We start from the raw sequence: 22310 nt of genomic DNA on the forward strand, positions 1-22310 counted from the left end.
CAGAAACACTGAATCTTGGAGCTAGTATGTTGTTACTGCTCTTCTGTTTGACAGCAGTTTCTCAGACGCTGTGCCACTTTTTGAGCCTATTATTATGAGCATGATAATAACAGGCTAATCCTTTGAATATCCAGTCTTGATTAAGCATCTCAATGTTGAACTATAAAACCACTTTTAGCATAGTCAACTATGTCAGTGGTCTCCAACTGGTGGGTTGTGGTCCAAAAGTGGCTCGCAGGTCCATTCTAAACGGACCGCAAGTGACTTGCAAACATATCAATTTTGTACAAAACACTTTATTTTTGAATGTTGTTAATATACGGCACAGGAATTTAATTTTGAAGTGTTATTTCCTGCTTTAGAGTGAGGGGATAATGGACAACAAACTAGCTGGATGACATGGCCAAACACATATGATGCTAAATATATTAAACTGTAGATGGGTTTCCATTAACTCTCAAATTGCACAAATTAAAATTGAAAATATAAAATACAGCTAATGGAAACATGTCAATTTTGAAAATATCTCCCATTTATTGAAAGATTTGGCTTTTATAGGTCACATGATGCTATGGCTATGTGCTTGTCGGTAGGAACTGGCTCTCTTGGACATGATGCAGCAGGCGCTTCAAGAGGTGTTACTACATCACATAACTCATCAAAAGATGAGCGGAAGTCTGGAAGTATTGAATCCACAATTACTCTGTGAAATTGCAGTCTATCACCTCTCAGATCCACCGCCCCCCTCATGTGCAGCAACTCCCACAATAAGGGGCTTATCTTTCCATTGTCGCACGCATAACACACCTTCATCTCTTTCGACTGGAATTAATGATGGCTAGTGTGGTGGCTGCAATAGCGAATATTGGGATAATTTATTTTGTTGCTCATTGCCCTCTTTTGTTTGTTTTTGTTTGTGCAAATTAATCAAGTAAATTTGCTCAGGTTTTAAAGACTTAATCGGAACTGGCCCCCCTAGTACAAACATATCAGAAGTAAGTCCATATGACATGGTAAATGTTACAATTTATGATAACATATTTAGTATTCTTTTGTGAAATCAGAACGTTATCAGTTCAAAAACATTCCCTGAATCTGTTGAACTCCATGTCCCTGCATGTCTGAATATAAATTTTCAATCTGCAACATTATCATAAGGTGCATGTTTGAGCTTGACATTGAACTTAACCACTTCAGGCATTTTCGCCCATAATCAAAGGCTTCCTGGCTCGGATTACTTCACAAGGTCACCGCTTTTTAGGCATTCAAAAAAAACCCCAAATGTTATGCATTACTGTGTCAAGGTGCGTTGCGCGCGGACACCCATCAAAGTCATACAACCTTTACACGGGCTAAACACAATTCCACCCGCAACTGGAAAGATGGTCGGGGGAGACAAAAAGAGAGCAATGCTTTTCTCGCCCTCTCCATGTTTTCCTTTACCAGTGAGTTATACAGCTGTCTCCCCCAACTATCTAGGTCATCAATTAGCTAGCAGGAGGTAACAAAAAATAGCCAGTTTGGTTCTACACCTCACCTATATCTCTCCTGCCTTTTGTTCAGAAAGCGAGTGCTTATTAGGAGGCTCCTGCCAATTCCTGGGTGAGGGATTTGAGAGGCAAGCTTTAGTTATTCGCTCTAATGCAGTAAGTGAGTGTTGGGTTTTTATCCTGGCCGGGCTGAACTCCAGCAGCTCGCAGCTACTGTACGTTCCTTCAACTTTTTTAATTACCCCAAGTCCTGTGGCTGAATGGGATCATACAGGGCCCCATTCAGCCCTCGGCTCACTGTAAATACCGTACCCCACTGTGCTAATTCCAACCCTGCACTCACAAACGGGCAAAGAGCCCCCCTGCAAAGTTATGACCTTGTACTGATGAATATGAAAGACGTGTCCACCTTCACATTTGATGATAACTCGAGTCCATTTACCCTGCAGTCCATCTGCTAAAGTTTGCATTAGGTGACGACAGGTTTGTCAGGGCCAATACTGACACCAAGTATTAGTAGTTAATGAGACTGATAACCGATATTTGAAGCAGATATGCATTTATAATAAAAATGAAAATCTTTCTATTGATATTTAGTATTTGGAATATAACAAACTCCCAAACAAAGCTTTGTTTAAATTCCTTTAGAAAATGTTTGATTGAAAACTGAAACTTTAAACATCATATACAACAAGTTCCCTGAAACTTTTTTATAAAGTCAAGTGAAAATTAATTCAAATTCAAAAATAAATTATTAAAAATAGCTCACAAACGATTTACACAGACAAAGTTCCTACCATGCTGACATTTTCTTTGCACTATTTAATTAAATAATTTTATCAACGGTCAGTAAATTAAAATACAGATACAGATAATCAGCAAAATACCAAATATTGGCCCAGATAATCGGCCAGGATGAGAATCTGTCGACCCCAACAATAAAGGCAATAAGCCACTTAGCAAGAATTTGTAAAAGATGACAAGAAATTAAGCTGAAAAATATCTGAGAGAGAGACAGAGAAAAAGAGAGAATCACTGGAAAATTATCAAAAAAAAGAGTAAAAGTAAAAACGTTTTCATAACATCGTCCCCGATAATCGGCCAGGCCAATAATCTGTTGCCCCTCGTGTGCAAACTTATTAATTTATATACAACAAGCAGGACATCAATTCTTGGGTAAAAAAACACGAAAACAAACTCAATTTAAAGTTATCTAAGCAAACAAAAAAGGTCCTGCCTCCGATGTGTTCAAATTTACAAAAGGGTCATTAAAGGAGACAGCGCTACCGGGGCGAACAGAGGTTGTCAGGAAATGTTTTAAATGTGCTGAGTTTAACCGATGTCCTGCGCATCCATCATTTCCACCTGGGTAGAGCCTTGATCACTGAGCTGTGGCATCTCTTGAACAATGATTTGCAGAGCCGGATCACACAGCTGACGTCTCGCCGTGTTACTACAGCTTTTGTGCGCCCTGCTCGATCCTTCTGACAAGTTGTGTATCGCACAAAGTGTCCAGGATGTTTGTATGGATATCTCAGTCCTCGCTCGACTAACAGTGCTTTACGAGCTGATGGATAAAAATGCTTGGACAGGGAAAAAAGCTGGTTTTCTGATCAAGAGCAAACTGTTTTGCTGTCAATATGAAAACTATGTACACAAGGGTACAAGGGACCAAATTCACATTTGACTGCCAGACAGAAACTCATGCAAACATGAATTTACTCTGCAGCTTGTGGGGATGTAATTAGACGCTGGCTTGTAGCTGAGAGAACGGATGCTCCTTTTCATTTAGGACACACGGTGTTGTCTGTAGTGAGCAGTGTGAAATAGAATGTGTCGAATGAGACAAGGGTGACAATGGTCTCCATCTGAAGTACAGTCCAGCACACTGCATTAAATTGTCTTTTTAAATTATAAATAAAGGACCACTATAAAACTCTTTTTTTTTTTTTTTATCTTTCCTGCTACAACTGTCTGACTTTTTTAAAACAATAATAAAATGTAATTCTTGGTGCACACGTTGAAAGTGTTCAAGTTTCAAGTTATTTCTCAGGGTTTCCCACACATTCATTTATTCATGGTGTCCCGCCTAAATTAAAACATCTGCTGCCATGTATTGATTTTAGATTTTTTGGACTATTTATTAAGAATATATATACCATTCAGTTATTCGCTGCAGCACACTCTGGGCACAGATGGAGCAGAGAACACTAGGTGCAATGAAAGTAAAACTTAATCCTTAATTGTGCTGGGTCTAAATGTTTGTTTTCACTGTCTCTGCAGCAGCTGCCCCTCTCATATATTGATCTGATAAGTTGTGGATGATTAGTTCTGCATGATACGCCACTGGATGGCATCACATTAAAATGTTGCCAGTAACGACAAATATACAAAACATGAAGGTCCCTATTTAGCAGGCAGGAGGGGCTTTGGATATATCAAACAAACCCAGACTTTCATGCAGGAGTCCAGTGTTCACCTGCCATCTGAATGGGATGTTTGTTTTTTTTTTTTCAAAAATCAAAAATTAAAAAACAAACTAAAAAAAAGAAGCAAGTTACCCTTTAACAATAGGATATTAAATCTCAACAATTGAAAATGTGCTTGGGATTTAAAATTTGTGCAGCCAGGATGGACTTCCAAGCAGATTGGGGATTTAAAAACACCCACTGTAACCCACACCACAGAAAAATCTGGCAAGATGATCTTTAGACCAACAAAAAATTGGGGCTTTGCTAACAGTTGTCAGGAGGGGGCAACTGAGCCCAAAATGGGCCTGATTCTTGAGTAGTGCAGTGTGTACCCAATTTGGGGTGAAGACTCCAATCTTCCCAGTGTGAGTCCAGCCAGAGACCTTTGATACAACTCTGTCTCCCACATTTTCTGTTAAATGCACAAAAAATACTTTAACCAAAGAAACTGGTCAAGTTTGAAGATGTACCCAAATATAGTAGTGCATCCTGCTAAAAATGTGAAGGTCTACTGACTGAGCAAAGCAGGAAACTGCCTGAGGTCCTCAGATCCCCAAGGGGCCCCTACAAGCCCCGACTGTGCAATTTGTGACAGTTTGATCTATTGTGATTTAGTTTGAGTGTACAGTAAAATTTCAACTCACTAACATGGTAAGGGGCTTAATCGGGTAACCACTTTATTACTTGATATTCTAACTCTGCCAGATAGAATTTACATTTAAATACATTTATATACATTTCTATCCTATTTTGTATGACATTTTGATGGGAAACCTATTTGCTACTTGGATTATATTTTTTTCCAGCAGCTCATTTTTCCTTCCCCCAGGCTCTGCAGCAGGCTTATCCAACTTTATAATATATATATATTTTTTACAACTTGTTCTTATCCACTTTCTTGAGCCACTCCAGACAGTATTATAGACAATAGAGTGACATGATGTAATGGTATTTGTTTGGCGCTATTTTAAGTTCCTGACTATTTAAAAAGAGATCATGCAGATTTGCTTCATATTTGTTCTGCTAATGCCAGAAAATGTCACGGAGAAGTCTTAATCTGGACATTTGAACACATCAGCAGCCAGTCGATAGGTGTGCAGAGGCGAGCACACACAGGCACAACACACACACAAACACACACACACACATACGCACACATCTCCACCTCATGTGGACAATCCTCCAAATATATAGTTTTACTGAACACATAACTGTAATCCCTGCTGTTTATCAGAAATCAAAATCCATCTGACTCCTACTGTGATTGATGCTTTGGGGTTTTGCTAATGCTTTAGTTATCACGAGGGATTATGGGACTTACAAAAACCTGCCTGGGCTCCTGTGCTTCTTCATGTCATTAAACTGTGTGAGAGGATTGTGCTGCTACTGCTGTCTATAATCACCAGAAGAAAAACTGATGTGTTTAATCACAGGTTATCTCCTGCTGCTCTGCTGCTCTCTGTGTTAGCAGCACCCAAAATAAAAACAAATAAAATACAAACTACAAAAAAAGAAGATTTGAATTGTTGCACCGACTGAAAGGGAAAAAAAGTCATGTGGATGATTAGAAAGACAGTGGACACACGGAGAGAAAGGATGTATGATTAATCACACTTAACTTGAAGGGGGTGCAGGATGGGGGAGGGGGGGAGGGAGGAGGGGAGGCGCATCTGAGATCTTTTCATCATTTGCTGAATGTAATACTGCGAGCCTGGCGAAAGGTGTGCTCGCAGAGAGCCGGGCGCAGACTGATTGTGCTGAGGACAGCAGGACAGGAACGACAGCAGAAGGATAAATCACCGCTCCCAGCGCTGAGAGAAGCCACAGTCTGAACTGGAAATAAACCAGTGGGACTCCTTACGCCTCGCTAATGGCCTGTGGTGCTTTCTGCCAAAAATGCTCTCTGAGAGAGGGCCCACAGATCCGGCAAATATACAGATGAGCGCTGATAACGCATCCTCATTCAAAAAGGTGGGGGTATTTTTAGCTCCTGAGTAGGTGTGACACTGTGTGTCATGTTGGTTAAATCATGATTTAAAACTCTGTAGCCAAGGTTTTCTATTCAATCTTTCTCTGAAAGAAAAATAATTCTGGGTGAGTATTTATAAGACACTGCTGCAGAACTTTCACTATAGTGCTGAAGTGTCCGTGACACAACGGAGCTACAACACTACGACATCATCACTCTTGCCGATATCTTAGAAAGTGGAAAAATTCATCAGTGTTGGGTATTAAAAATCATGGCCGAGGAACAGCTCCATTTCATCACCAGGAATCAGCAGCCTGGAACTCTCCGCGTGGCGTCCTTGCCCGCTTCGTTCTGATAAAAAGCTATGTTTGCCGAGGATGGATTTAACCTCTCAGCACGTGCTGCTAAACGGCTATTTGGAAAATGTCTGTGCCACTTCAATGCCAGAAGCCAAAAGGTGATGCTCGCGAGCTCAGGAGGAAACCCATTCAAGTCACAACGATCACTCTTGCCATTGCTACCTGTCAGATAGAACAAATTGAATTTGTCTTCCTTCGCTGGCTTGTTGGAGCTCTAAACAGCGTATTAGTGGCTCTACTTATCAAAGCTGTCAAAGCAAATCTGTTTAGCTGTGAACCTGGGAGACACAGATCAGCCCCCAGATGACACTACGTACATATACACAGCCCTTGGGGCTCGCCAAAAATGAATGTCAGCTCTTCATCAGAGGGCATGTCAATACCTGGGGAGAAGAATGACTTGTTCTCAGAGTTAATGCAAAACCACCCAGTGAGCTTTTATTGGTTGATTAGCAGGTACTGAGACATTTAGACATATGTTGGGACTATTCTAAATTTGGTTTTTAAGGCTAACCTTTTCAAAACATTTGGGGTTTATATAACTGTTCTCCTTTTAAAGCCTATAATTAACCTCTGGAGCAGGTTCTACAAATACAGGTTGAAATGTAGGCACTGAAATATGGTTCAAACAAAGCTTGTTTTCAAAATAATTTTGGCTAGAAATATGCTAGTGCTCATTGCAGTGTAACTCAGACTGCTATTGCCATGTACATGAATGTGAACATGTAGAGACGAGTTGAGTCAGTTCACTCAAGCAACGACACATAACAAGACAAGCTCCCAATCATCTGCAGGAAAAGCTAAAACAGCGCTAACAACAACACTCACCAAAACTGCATTTCCCAGCATTCCCTTCTGTCATCTTTGAACTCTTTGAAGGTGTAACAGTCTCTGGTGAATATATCTACAATTTGGTCTATTCTATCTAGTTTACATTCCAAAGTCGTCAACTGCTGCCACCTGCAGCCTGCCACGGCAGCGTGATAGGCATACAGGCAATGTTTTTTTCTTTTTTTTTTTACACCTTTCCATGTGCCTTTTTTGCCTAAACCTTACCATCCATGCTTTTTATATCCTAATCCTAAGCATGTGCTTTTGTTGTTTTATATTGCCCAGCCCTAATTTAGAGCCTTTGTAAAATCTCTTCCTAATGATATTGGTGATTGTTTCCTTCTCTGTCACCCTAACAAGCTCCAGATGTTCACAAGTTTTAATTTTTCGGTCACAATTATTTTAAATTAAAGAGTGTGGACTGGGGATGTGAATGTCACAGAGCTGAATTTATGGCTTTTCAAAGGAATGGTGAATTACATTCTGGGTGCGGACTACTTTTTTCACCTTGAATGTTAAACGGATATTTCACCATGCATGTCATTAAAATTCTAGTGATGTTGAAACATGTTTTGGGAAAACTGAACCTAAATGCACCTCTGGAGCTTTATTGGCTCAGTGTGTGACTCCCGTGCTGTGTTTCCTTCCCGCTGTCCTCTCTGTCCACATACTGCAGGTTACTGCCGTCCTTCCCCCCGGAGCGCTGAGGTGAAAACTTGAGTGATGTTCCCGTCTAAGAGCGGCCCCTCTCACTTTTACACCAGCCTCCCCATCGCGCTCCCAGCGGGACATCCCTGTCATGCACCGAGCGCGAGGCTCCAATAAACACTGAAGGCTCCTCGCAGTGGGCGAGGCTGAAGTGCTCTCAAATGTGGCAACAGTGTTATCGCTCAAAACGGCTTCATGTGGAGGTCATCATGAAGCCGCCTGTCTAGGACTCTATACATGTGACTCGTGCTGCATTGCAATCTGGGGAAGACCTTAAAGTGCATGGACCTACCAAATATCACAGGAAATCCACTGCGCACTCAAGAAAAATGAAACCCGCTGTGAGATAATTCCTTTGAATCATATATTCATAAATATTCATTGACAAATTAATATACCGAGACATCAAAGCGTCATTGACCAAGGTCAGTGTAATAGTGAGGTGTGTGTAGGAGGGAGGGGAGTGCAAATTACACATGTAACATCTCAAAAGCTTAAACAATCCTGCAGACGGGAAGTAACATCCCTGAATATAGTTCTACCCCAGTTCTGTCAGCCGACGCTCTGCCTGTACGCCATCCTCCAGATATGTTACATCTAATAACATAAAGCATCAACAAAAAAGTGTCAAGTGGCGCTTGTAAGGAATCCAAATCAAAACCAGAAGCTACTGTAGTTGGCTTCATTATCTATAAATATCCCAATCTAAAATTCTCTGTCTGTGCACGTCACATTCTTGGAGAAGTCTCTGGTGGTGGTACTACAGCACTTACTTTGGGAAACTGCTTGACTGGTATTAAAACTTTCTGGCCCAGTTTCATGTTCTTGTTGATGACGACGTCAATGAACTTCTCCTCTTCCTTCCCTTCATCTTTCTGAATTTTTTCAATTTCTGGAACAAAAGGAGAAGAAAAGTCATGAGTTGGTGTTGACAAGCGAGAAATATACAAAGCTAAATGAAAACTAATAAACATCCTCATTGTACATTAGAGGAATGGCTCAACATTTTAGGAGATAGACTTATTTGCTTGCTTTCCAAAAAAATATGTAACACTCGTACCAAAATAACACTTTTTCCATCAATCCAGCACAGTGTCTTCTGCTGTAACTCAAGTTGCCAGAAACAGTTGGTGTTCACAGATTTTGGCGTACGTCTCTGTTCAGGCCAAATGGTACCAAACATGGCAACCTTACTGTGACTACAAGACTCAGGAAAGCTGAACACAGTCGCTGCACTCAGCTGTTGTTTACCAAGAATTAGTAACAGCTAAGTCACAAGCTAGCGCGGAGGCGAGAAACACTGCAGTTCCTTTAATGACCACTTGAGACTGGCTCAAGAGCAAGTCAATGCCCCTAGACCCCAAGACCCCAATGTTAAAAATCCCAACTTAACAGAAGAAATAAATATGCTTACAGCCTGGTACAAACCCTTTTTTTTTTTAGCTCCAAAGAAAAAAGCCTAAAAAAGCTGAGATGGTTATGGCTCAAATGCTACACTGAAAACTTTCAAACAGGGTGTCCGCAAACAATATTTTGTTTTGTTTTATTACATGTTACATGTTCTTTGGGATGTTGGACTTTTGGGTCTAAAAATACGAGAAAATGAAATAAAATAGAGTAAAATAAAATAAAACAAAATAATTTCAAAAACTAAACCTGTTATTAATTAACTAAGAAAATAATAGTCAGATTAAGTATTAATAAAAAACATAATAAAAACAGCAGCCCCATATTTAAGGCATAAATATGAAATTGGTATCAATCTCTTCATCCCACTTTTATGGAAAAAAAGGGAAGTAAGCAGACTTCCCAACATTTTAAACTACAACTTTAATCTGCCAGTTAATAAAATGTAAGAATAAACTCCAAAGGTATCATAAATTATCCCCAGGTGATTTCTTTAAATACAATGATATGGAACAAAGAATTATATTTGATCGTCTAGAACCAGTGAATTTAATTTTTGCTTGATTAAATGACTTAAACAGTTATCATAATCATTATCAGTTTTCTCTTGATTGACTAATCATTCTGCAGATTTACTTAACTCTTTGTTAACAACTGATTCCAGATCCCTTCAGCAGGACTCATCTCTCCCATTGGCTGTTCCTCCATCACCATCATTCTTTTTAATTTGAGCAGAGACCAATTTACTTCTACAGGGAAAAAAATTATGGGGAGGACAGTGGAATTTGCACCTCCAGGCTACCAAAAACATTGGCTGTCACGCTTCTTCTTATGGGAGAGGTAGACTTTGATGTATTTAGAGATGTAACCTTGAACGTTTAATCAGATGGATAACATCTGTGTTTCAGTGCCAGGAAAATGGTTTTGTAGAGAGGGCGGCCGAGAGGTGTGAGAGAGGCTACGACAAAGACTCCAGGCTAAAAGCCCAGCAGGGGAAAAGGTGACACAGAGGGCGAACACCATCACAGATCTATTTTTCCTGTTCAAAACCACACTTTAATGGGAAAAAATATGATTAAACCGCAGAAAATGTCATGCTGTACCTTTGCGGCTCACGTTTTAATTGAGATTTTTGATGATTGATTGAAAATTAGATGTGATGGTGATTAGATTCAAGCGAAATGAGTTCTGTTTCAATCTGAAAACATGATAAATTCAAACAGATGTACACATACTGATTTTTCAATTATGCGAGGTCAGGAATGAGACACACATATCAGCACAGCAAACGATAAACGCAATAAAGATTTCCCAACAAAGCTCTGCAGCAACACATTTTCAGAATGTAATTAAAACCTTTGATATGAGTTTTAACGAGGATAAAAAGAAGTATCAGTGAGATGGAGATATCTTTAAGCTTCAGTTTATCCCAAGGGGGGCACAGAGTGCACACATTCAGAGGAGAAGACAACATTAATATTAATGCATCGCCTAGCAACATGCCAAGACTGGAGTTTCCTTCTTCGCCAGGCGTTGTCCTCAAAACATCCAGGCTCTGATGTATTGGGAGATTGTGACTGAGATTGCGTTTCAACTGCAAGTCGTGTAATGTTTTATTTTTCAAGCTCACAGCAAAAATGTTTTCCATCTCACCCGCAAAGAAAATGTTGCATTTCAAGTCCAAATAAGCCCCGGCAGAACACGGCAATCAATCAGCAGGTGGAAGAAGCGGCCAAACTGCAGCTTGAAATGAGCTCACCCTCTGAACATGGCAACGCACAATCAGCTGGTGTGAATTAACTAAAAGGGATCTTGTTTGTGCCGCAGTTTATGAGGGAGAAAATGTGAACTAAGAACCACCTCCATCTCCGAGTTGTCGCCAAGTGTTCAAAAGAAAGAGATTTAAACATGCATCACTGACACAAGCACAGTGTGCCTGTTGTTTTTTTGTTTTTTTTCTCCCTTCCAGTTCTATGAGACTCTTCTCTACCGGCTGCAAATGGATAGCATGTTGTAATTCTGCAAAGCGCAATGCTTTACCTTTATTAAATCAGTGCCTTAGACTCCTGGAGTTCACTGAAAAATATCACCAGGCGTCTCTTTCTCGATTTTTGTGGCTGCTGCCCTTTATGTGAATACACACCTTCCATTCAACAACACATCCAGCTTGTGCTACATGAAGAGTGACAAAAGTTCAGTGGGTTAATAAAGCTTTTAAAGCTAATGTGTCTCAGCTGCTTTAAGACCCAAATGGAATGAATGGATGAAATATTCAATATTGGACATTTCCTGAAGATATGTGATGTCTGACTCTATTTGCTCTTGCGGGAGCCACTTGGCCTATATATTGTTGAATATGTATGTACATGCATTTCCCCTTATGAGGGCTGTTGCTGCTGAAACATTTTGGTTATTCTTATTGCTGAAGAGCAGCAGCATTTGCATTCCTTTGCCTTACTGAGTCTTGAATTATTTTTGGTTTCTGAGGCTCCAAAATCAGGGTCTGACATTAGCCATGGCCTGATGGCCCCTAACCTCAAAAGTTACTTTTGGGTCAACAAATATCACTAGTGGATATGAAGTTTTATCAGGTCTCCCAAATGAGAATGCATCTCTTAGTGAGATTACCTGTCTAAAGGTAAACTGCCTCCGCACACCAGTCAAGTTGCACTTACAGTTTACATCCATGTCTGTGAAAACATGGACGCCTCACACACATCTTCCCCCTAGCAGCACAGAAAATCTGTACAATCAGTACAGTTCCAAGGTGGGCACTCAAGGGTCTTGAGTTAAGGCCAAGAATATGTTTTATGAGGTACCATGACATTGGACCTTTAACCACCAGAATCTGATCAGTTCACTTGAGTCCAAGTGGACATTTGTGCCAAATTATAGAAAACTCCCTAAAGGCCATCTTCAGATATTGCATTCACTGAAATGAGACAGATACAAGGTCACAGTGACCTTGACTTTTTTGTATTCAGCTCATCCTTTGAGTCCACTCAAATGTTTGTGCCAAATTTGAAGAAATGTATTATTGGTGTTCTTGAGATATAGCGTTCACAAGAATGAGGTGGATGCAAGGTCACAGTGATCTTGATCTTTGACCTATGACCACCAAAATCTAATTGGTACATCCTTGAATTTAGGTTGATGTCAGCGTAAAATCTGAAGGAATTCCCTCCAGGCTTTCTCAAGATATTGCAGTCACAAAAAATGAGATGGATGCAAGTTTACAGTGACTTAACCTTTGACCTTTGTCAACTAAAATCTACTCAGTTTATCCTTGAGTCCACTCAAACATTTGTGGCAAATTTGAAGAAATTCCCTTTAAGTGTTATTGAGATATTGTATTCACAAGAATGAGACAAGTGCAAGGTTACTGTGACCTTGACCTTTGATCACCATAATATCTTTGAGTCCACTTGAACGTTTGTGCCAAATCTGAAGAAATTTTCTCAAGGTGTTCTTAAGGTATTGCATCCACAAGAATGAGGCAAAGAAGGTCACAATAACTTTGACCTTTGTCCTTTGACCACCAAAATCAACTCAGCTTATCATTGAGTCCAAGTGAATGTTTGTGTCAAATCTTAACAATTTGAACTTTTTTTTGGCCTGAGCTATTGCCAGCACAGATGCATAAAAAATCAAGTTTAGTTTAATTTTAAAGTTTTAAGTACAGTTTCACAAACATCCCAACTCATATGCTCCTTTCAGTTTAACATTCTACAGAAACAGTGAACAGTGCTTTTTGACAGCTAGCCGGGGCTCGACACTGACTGACTGACTCAAGTTTACTTGTTGATACTTCACACATCTACTCAAGCAACTTTTCATCATGCAACGGATGATTGTTTTCGAGGAGAGACAGTTGAAAAGTGTATGCCATTGTCCCCATTTGTATGATTCTTTGCACCTCACCACCCCCACGAAAACTGGCTTGTACTAGTAAATGTACTTGTGCAAACTACTTGTTTTAAGCATCCCGAACCTTGAAGGCCAGTATTACAAGACCCACATTTTAATAAACCGGAATTATGAATAACTATTTCAGGCTTCGGAAAAGCAAAAAGAATATAATACTATACTATGTAGATTTGCAGCTCATCTAAGGTTACATGACTCTAATTTAAATGCAGGAATGAAAAGAATCCCGCTGCTCTTCAGCAATAAATATAACCAACATGTTGAAGCAGCTGCCCTCGTCGGGGGGGGATAAATGTACGTGCATATGCAACAATGTTAAGGCCAAGAGGTTCCTCCAGAGTGCATGGTGTCAAACAAAAGATATCTTAAGAATATCTTTTTTAATTCAATACGTTCTCCATTTATTCTATGTGGGTCTCCAAGCAGCAGACACATATTGACATCAAAAACCAGATTCCTTTTTTTTTGCAAAGCTTCAAAAGCAAATGCTGTTGCTTAATATCAACCCCAGATCAGAACCATTCACTTGCTGACTCTTAAGCCACTAAAATAGTACCAGAGTTATAAACCACATCTACCCTTTAAGCAAAGAGCACAAACAGTGTCTGCCTCTCTGCTCTTCTTGTTTCAGCTCCTCAAGAGTTTTTTCTTGTCCTTATCATATATGTCAGCTTTACAACCATTCCATACAATAAAAATATATTTACATTCTATAAAATGCATGAGCCTGGGTGACAACACCCGACAACTGGACACCATCCTGGCTGTCTGCCTTTTTATTAGAAATGGATTCACTTAAAAGCAGCTCTGTGATTTAGGCCTCCCCATTTAAAATTCATAAGCTGGGTAGATTTTGTGGGATTATGCATGACTTCAGCTGCGTCCCGGAGAGTCAAGTTGGGGACGAGGCTATTGGGTCATTAAGTCTCGCAATTTCGTGTTGAGGGGTGCGATACATCAGAAAAACAGCGTCTGAAAGAAGGGTGTGTCCCTTGTTACCGGACAAGAGATTCACAAACACAGCGGGAGGATTGTGTGTCACCTTGTTATACATGTAATACGTTTACTGTCTCACTCTGATCTGTAATGACAAACTAGTGATGATAACAATTAATCAAATATTGACTAATTGGTTGTTAAGACTTTAATGGAACATGTGAAATTTAATCAATTAATCGATAGGTTATGTAATGCTGTCAAAGTATATGCAATGTGTGGTTGTTAACTGTAATTGAGGACAAAACACATATGGTATTGTTTGAAATAAGCAAAGTTTTTATGTTCTTTTTTTTCAAATGATGATTTATCGATCATTGATTTTACCAATAATCAATATAGGAAAGCGGCTACGATCGGCAACACTAATGCAAACAGAATAGATGAGAACCACTTTATTCTGAAGCTGTACCTGAAGATTTCTTTTCATGTGTTTATATAAAATTAAACCGCAAAGCAAAACATGTTTAAGAATCAGTTAAGTCAACGAGGAAGTGCTAAAAACTGTAGTTCCATTAATGGCCACTTGAGGGAGTCAGTCTCCAGATGGCCTTGTAATGAAAAAAATAATAATACATGTTTGTTTTTGTTTTTTTAATAAATAACTTTACAGCAGAAATAAAAGTGTTGACAGTAAAAAAAAATCCTCTTTCATGACAACTGTATCGGGGGTAATTTTTTATATAATTTGGCTGTCAAAAATTTGCTTTAGCATTATAGCGGTTAACCATACTAACCAAGCTAGCAGTAGGCAAAGTTTTAGTTCTGTTTCAGTTGAAACTATTGATTTCTAGACCTGAACTGAATCCCTAGCTAGCTAACCTAGCTTAGCATAATGACATAACAGCTAGCATAGCTCTTTTCACAGCCCAAATATAGGCCTAACAATACTTTAAAAAGCTTACAAAATATCATAGCTGTTTGTCTTACCTATGTAAAAGCCAAAACATTAAAAAAAAAAAACAATTTGTTTTTTCAAGGTGGCGCTTATAAGTTTAATTCTTCACCCAGTATCACTGTGTTAGCCCCTTTTCCCTTCTTCCCGTCTTAATGCTAAGTTAGGTGCATCATCCTTTTTGCCATCACTCCAAATATACCACACAGACGTGAGAGGTGGCAATCTTCTCAATTAAATCTTGGCAAAGATTTTTTAAAAAAACCTGTATTCCACAAAAATGAAGTACATTTTTATTTTAAACAGAAAAAAATTGTGTTCACTCAGTCACCAAACGCATGCTGAAGGATAACAAATGCACTGGTACGCACGTAAAAATCATAGCTGTTTGTCTTACCTATGTAAAAGCCAAAACATTAAAAAAAAAAAACAATTTGTTTTTTCAAGGTGGCGCTTATAAGTTTAATTCTTCACCCAGTATCACTGTGTTAGCCCCTTTTCCCTTCTTCCCGTCTTAATGCTAAGTTAGGTGCATCATCCTTTTTGCCATCACTCCAAATATACCACACAGACGTGAGAGGTGGCAATCTTCTCAATTAAATCTTGGCAAAGATTTTTTAAAAAAACCTGTATTCCACAAAAATGAAGTACATTTTTATTTTAAACAGAAAAAAATTGTGTTCACTCAGTCACCAAACGCATGCTGAAGGATAACAAATGCACTGGTACGCACGTAAAAACACCAATCTACTGGGAATAATTGCTTTACATTAGAATATAAAATAATGTTTACTTTTTAAATTATCCAAATTTCATTTCCCAAAACTGATTACCTACAATGTATATTATAAGTGTTAAGAGTCAGTGCTACTTTAATTTAAATGTGGAAAAATAGCATTAGGTCAGCAGCTCTCTAATAAGGCAATCTGGGTGCCCTTAGTGGTGCCACTTCGGTAAACAATATGTGTGAACAAAAGTTCACAGCTAACAAATATAATGAGAAGTACATTCTCCCTGGTGCATGCAATGATTCAAACACTAATTATCCAAGACCTCACAGTGGCTTTGGATGTTCAAGGGTATTCAGACAGCTTTTTGTGTCTCAAACTTTGAATTATGTCGACACAGACTTTGGATTACAGATCTTATGACACCTTTTCATGCTCTAAGCGAAGAGCTATGGATGACGGCAGCATGGAAATGAATGAAAAGCGTTTTTTTTCACAGAGCGCACGGAGCCATATAACCCCATATCTTGGTTCAATTTAGCGGAACTGACTGGTGCTTTGGAATTAATTGTACATAAAAAAGCGTTTCATGCCACCGTTTTTTATGTCAGTGGCTCAACCTACAGGTATTTATCTAACTGTGGTATTTATCTAAGTGTGGTGCCCTGGGGCAATAAATGTCTCTCACAGAAACCTTTTAGCTGCAGTAAATACAGACTGTCAGGAGTTATATCCACCTTTATGCACTATTCAGAGACATTCCTTTGGTCTAAAATAACAGGAGGAACATCTGACATTTAAATTAACAACTTGGTATGGGAACTTTTATTGTGTCTGATGTCAAACGTTATGTGTTGAGTTACATTTGTTCTTTCAATGCGATGCTGCTCACATTCCTAATCATGAAATACCTGCAAAACTGTCTATTTTACTGTATCCATTAGTGTTTTATGAATGTTATTAACATTTGCACGGCTCTCCATTTCAGCGCAGCACACACAGAATGCACCTGCACAGACGAGCTAAGCTCACAGTGAGATTCCTTGCGTAAATAATTGAATTGAAAATTGGAAGACAGTGAGTTTCTCTTCTGCTCCGACGAGCGTCTGAGGCAATGAAAATATATCTGGTATAAATAGCACAATGCTAGTTTATTGGCAGCTTTCTGCCGCTTCCTTTCTGTGACTGATGCGGCATGCTGCTGTCTGCGGCCGACACAGTCATTATTTTGTTGTTTTGCAATTACGGGGTCAAATAAATGAAATGCTCAAACATGAATGCTGCATCATTATTCTCATTTTCCAATTTCTATTCACCAGAACATGCTTATATAAACACAATCAAAGGACATCCAGGTCATTCAGAACGCTGAAATGTTCAAACTTAAGTGTGAGGATGTTCAAGATGGAAGCTATAAAAAGTTGTGAACATATTTAATGACCCTGAAACATATGTTCTTAATCAGTTTCCTACAATATGCAATAGGATCTTACATGTTACATTACTTTTGTTGTTGCTTGGTTTCGAGGTTTTTTTGTTGTTTTTTTCCTCCTTTTTTTTCACTGGTTTAAAGTGGGTGAGGCTTAGTTGGAAAAAAAGGTAATGGCACATATTTCTATACACCAATCAGCAACATTTAAACAAGTTTCTTTAATTTTAATGCTGGCTTTTGCTTATTTAATAATAAATATTTGAACACGACAAATTAGGTTTTGCTTTGGCTCAGTCACATATGCAGTATCTTATCAACGTTTCTAAAATGACATAGCATTATGAACTGACACTTTTATCGGGAGGTGTAGCGGATGGTGGGTGGCATTGCGCCAAAGCGTGATGCAATCAAGCTGCAGACAATCTTTTTTTTTTAGCAAGTCATCATTGTCAGCACTGTTTGAGTCATTCTGAGGTATGTCCTCACCATGTTTCTTTCCTAAACCTAACCACAGTAACCTAAAAAAAGATAACGACATTCGCTTTGTACAAAATGTTCTGCATTTGCATTGGATATCACACAAACATGCTCTGAGGATGCATTGCTTCTCCTAACCAAGTCATTTTTCTGCCTTAATATAATCGCAGCATTCTTGAAAACACACAAAAAAGCAATGTTTCAATTCAATTCTAATAACATATAATTTTAATGTAGCTGTGGTTTGCTGAAATGGCAACATTTATTCTGACGACTGGGTAATTTGCTGAACTGTGACCGCAGTGACTCTAGGGATGGATGAAATAAAGAATATACTCAGCTTTATTACTGCATAACCCTTAAGATGAACCATCTCATTTTAGATATCAAATATACTCAAGGTATCGCAGCTTGTTACAAGTAATGACTATGTCGCAAACATCGAGTGTAAACTGTCATATCGTCATTATAAGCCACCAGCATTTTGGCTTTCTCAATCTGTTCTACGACTCTTCACCTACTACAGACACACACACAAAGCAGGGCTTTTGTAGAGCTCCAGAGCGTGACTATTTAGTCACATTTCACAACCACAAAGTGGGAGTGCAACCTACAGAGCACCAGTGCAACCTGGAAATAACTGGAGAGTTGTCAGATTTTTGCGCACTCACAGTGACTGAATTCTCACAGTTAAAGGCACCGCGGTATCTGTTTAACTGTCCACTAATGCCAACATCCAACTGTTGACCCGAAGCATCACGTCCATAGACGTGCCGGATTCTTCAATATAAAAGCACAGCATTTATAATAACTGTATTTTATTAAAAGTTGACACTAGCTTATTCAGTAGCTACTTTATTGTAACTGGAGGTCAGGTTAGCTTAAAGGACATAAAATATCAAAATATTTATCATGTATATAGAGCTAGCTAGAGCCTTAAAATACCACAATATTATTTTAAAGCCATATGTCCCAGCCCTAAGTGGCAGGTATGGAATGATGGTAGGGTTAGGGTTAACTAAAATATAAAATTAGCACAAAAGAGTAATAAGACAGTTAACTGATTCATTAATGTCAATTAAATCAAGCCTTGCTAAAGTTTACAATAGCCATGACAAACTTTTGGTGTGAGGATCCTCTGGCTGTAGCAGCAAGCAAAACCTCTAAGATTTCTGATCTGAGCAACAGTGTTCATGACTTATTAGTAATGAAACCGAAAAAAAAGTGATATTCCCTCTTTTAAAATGTACATTGAAAAACTTATGTAACTTAAGCATACACTGCAGATTCATGTTAAATAATTGTACTTGTACTCTAGCAATTACTAGTATTTTAAGCAATTAGTATTTTAAGCACTTGCAGGTACTTTGCAGGTAATTTTCTGGTAAGTTTTACTTTTTTTCTCGATAATTTTTTGGGGTCATTTCTTCTTTTTATGCTCATTGCCTTCTTCCCAAGTTTTTAAAATAAATCGAGTTTATTTGCTCAGGTTTCAAAGGGTTAAAGACTGGCAGTATTCAAATATTCAGTTGTTGTAAGTGTAACGCAGGGCAACTAAATCTTCATCCATGTCTAAATACTAATACACACTGTCTTAACACATTAGTTCAAAATTTAGAACGTTTCCCAGTCTCGACAAATTAGGAGAAACTGCAGCACTTTGGACTTTTTTTATGTTGTCTCCTCGTCCCGTAAAGACTGCATTAGACTGACAGACTGCAGAGGCTTTCAGGCAGTATGCTTAGTGCCAGAAACAGTTTGCCCCACACACATTTCATGTGTGCTACCAGTGTGACCACACGCATTTAGCGTGAATCATGGTGTCAGGGCTGTGACCCCTGAAAGAGAAACGCTAACGCTCAAAAAAAAAACGACTCGACTCGCTCCTGTCCTGAAATCTCAATTTCACTCTGGCTCCTCCATTGCCTTGACAAGGTCAGGCTGGCAGCAGGAATTCGTCTCGCCCCCTAATCTGGAGATTACATTCTCGGCGGCCGGGCAAGGCCCTCCCTCCTTCCCTTTCCCTTTCTGCCTCTCTCCCTGCAACCCTGCCAGTCTGGCTCTCTACTGCGAGGTAACGAGCCAAGACCCGCTTACAGTGTAGAGATAATGTCCACGGATTAAGACAGAGAACCCCTCGAGTGGTGCCTCTTTCATTTCAGTATCCGGCCTGTGAAGCATCATAAATACATCCAGCCAGTCAGGGACTCCATTCTGTGGGTCTCTGTGGAAGTCAAAGTCTGTCCTCTTATGGAAGCGTATGGGAGCAGATGATCTTAATCCGCCAAACTCACTGGTAATGGCGAGAGCATCAGACAAATACAAAAGAACATTTCTACTGCAAAAATCATGGGATCTTTAGGAATGTTCTTGTCACCCCCCGGGGGGTGAGTCACCAATTTAAAAACGGTTGCGTAAGAACATTAAAGTTCCCTGAAGATCCCCTTGGGTGGAGGGGTTGTTTCAAGTGCACATGCTTGTTTAAGACCTTTAAGGCTCCAACTCGCCTTAAAGATGCCAGAATGGCTACAGGCTGCTACCTCATGTGACAGCATCCCATACACTTTAGGCCTGTGTTGTTTGCTTATCATAAGGATAGTTGCAGGGCGCATTTATCTTGGCACCTGTTCATTTAAAGACTTGCTCGCAAGGAGATTATCAAAGTGTTCTCAACCTGCCAGAGGATTTTGCTTTACAAATTTGTCCTCATCCATGAAATCATGAGCAGCTGCATTAAACAGCACAGCAGAGAGATGGAGGTTTTACAGGATAAGGCATCAACAGGAAGTGTCTGTGAGTATCCAGAGGTTTACCTGTTGTGCTATGGCATGGTCACATGTGGCTTAAAATAATTTGAATTAGTGGGGATTTTTTTTTTTTTTACCCCTTAGGGACTTTTTGTGCATTTTATGTGCTTTGTATTCTTCTTTTCTTTTTTTTTTTTTATAATTTTGGCTGTGTTCATGCATATGGCAAAACATTTGGCAAGACTGTGTTTTTTTATTATCTTGGAATTACCAGCTCAGCTCCTACAATAAGTCTAAAATATACTGTGTAAACAAAATTGTTACATTCATACTTTTAAGTGCAAAACATGCTCCACCGAAGCCCATTCAAACTGCAATTTTTGATCCCACAGCCATCAAAGCATAAAAACATGCATTGTATTATTTCTGGGTGTCATTCTGGGCTTTTTTCCTAATTTTTACCTTGCTACAACTGATAATATCATTTTTCTCCCCTCATTTGGCATATGGAGAAAATGCATGCTTTTTCCAAAAAGTGCACTATCACAGCCAATGTTGCTGCAAAAAAAAAAAAACTACTTGTATGTAGTATATTATATACTACTATTATATTGCCATATGTAGTGGCATCATAACAAAAACCTGGCATTTCAAGGGTTAAAATTCTTTACAACCTTAACACCCACTAACTATCTAAAATTTTTTAAAAGCGCATTCTATGCGCAATGACGTGTGTGTAACATTAAAGCCCTACGGGGTTAACAAGGTGAAGGACGAGTGAAAGGAAAACTGGGTAAAAAATCTGAAAGTTAGCAATACACTACACTTGTGGAAAAAAAAAAAAAAAATTGGTGTCCTTGAAAAGTTCTCCCCAGAAAGAGAGGCAAAGTCCATCCCCTGCTGGTGTAACCTGTGGCAGTGGTTCTCAATCTTTTTCTAGTCAAGAACCTCTAAATTGATACAAATTAGGTCACCAACCCCTATTTGATAAGTTTTTGCTTCACAAACCTCAGTCTGAAAAGATTTTGGTTGTTAAACATGATTAAAAGAGATAACCGAAAGAAGTGAAACCTACAATTAGACTACCATGAAGCTTCAATTAATAGCCCGGGCTATTATTTGCTTAAACCACAGAACTCAGCAGGCTTATATTTGGGACAAGTGTCTATATGGGACGGGCTTTTAATTCCTTTGACATAAAACAGCAAAGATAGAAATAGAATTAAATTGTTTAATTCATCCTCTTTATTGCATCTTTCTTGTTTACTCTACCAGTATTACCTCTTCGTTGGTCTTCATGGTGTCAGTAAAATGAACTGAATGACTGAGTTGAAAGTTTTTTGAACAAGATTATTTTTTGTAAAAATGTTCTTATTCTGTTCATTTCTTGCTATTCCAAGGACATTTCTTGCCAAGTTGCTTAATAAAGTTGCTTACTAAAGTGTGTTGCTTGCTAAAAGTGATGTAGATCCAGGTTTCAAGGGTTAAAATGTGCAAGTAGCAGAATACACATCAGGTTGAATAATGTTAACTTTGTGCTTGTAACATAGCTAAGTTACCAAGCTAGCTAGCTAGCTAGTGTTAGCCAGGTATATCATTTGAGACGAGAGATGTAGCTCACTGAGCAGTTTCACAAAGAACTAAACGGTACTATGACAAATCTATGACAAGGTGCGACTTTCTTGATGAGCAAAATTATCTTTTAAATTGACAAACATCATATATATAACTCATGGTATAACTCAAAAATGATTTGTCTCTTTCCATGAACTGCAATACATTTTGTTTTGTTTTTTAATGCAAAAAAATAGTGGTCCACTATTGTGGTTGGGAAGGGACTTAACGTATAACTTTCCAAGATTTCCTTGCTCCT

General features: G+C 38.9%; 1 protein-coding gene across 1 annotated transcript in view; it reads right to left on the minus strand.

Moving 5' to 3' along the window:
- khdrbs3 (KH domain containing, RNA binding, signal transduction associated 3) overlaps window positions 1-22310 on the minus strand; it is a 134282-nt gene that overhangs the window by 64824 nt on the left and 47148 nt on the right. Inside the window, exon 2 of the mRNA XM_042507091.1 lies at window positions 8602-8720. Within this exon, the coding sequence (XP_042363025.1) occupies window positions 8602-8720 (119 nt within the window). The remainder of the gene's footprint in view (window positions 1-8601; window positions 8721-22310) is intronic.

The sequence above is a fragment of the Plectropomus leopardus genome, chromosome 18, assembly GCF_008729295.1.
Source record: "Plectropomus leopardus isolate mb chromosome 18, YSFRI_Pleo_2.0, whole genome shotgun sequence".
Lineage (NCBI taxonomy): Eukaryota > Metazoa > Chordata > Actinopteri > Perciformes > Serranidae > Plectropomus > Plectropomus leopardus.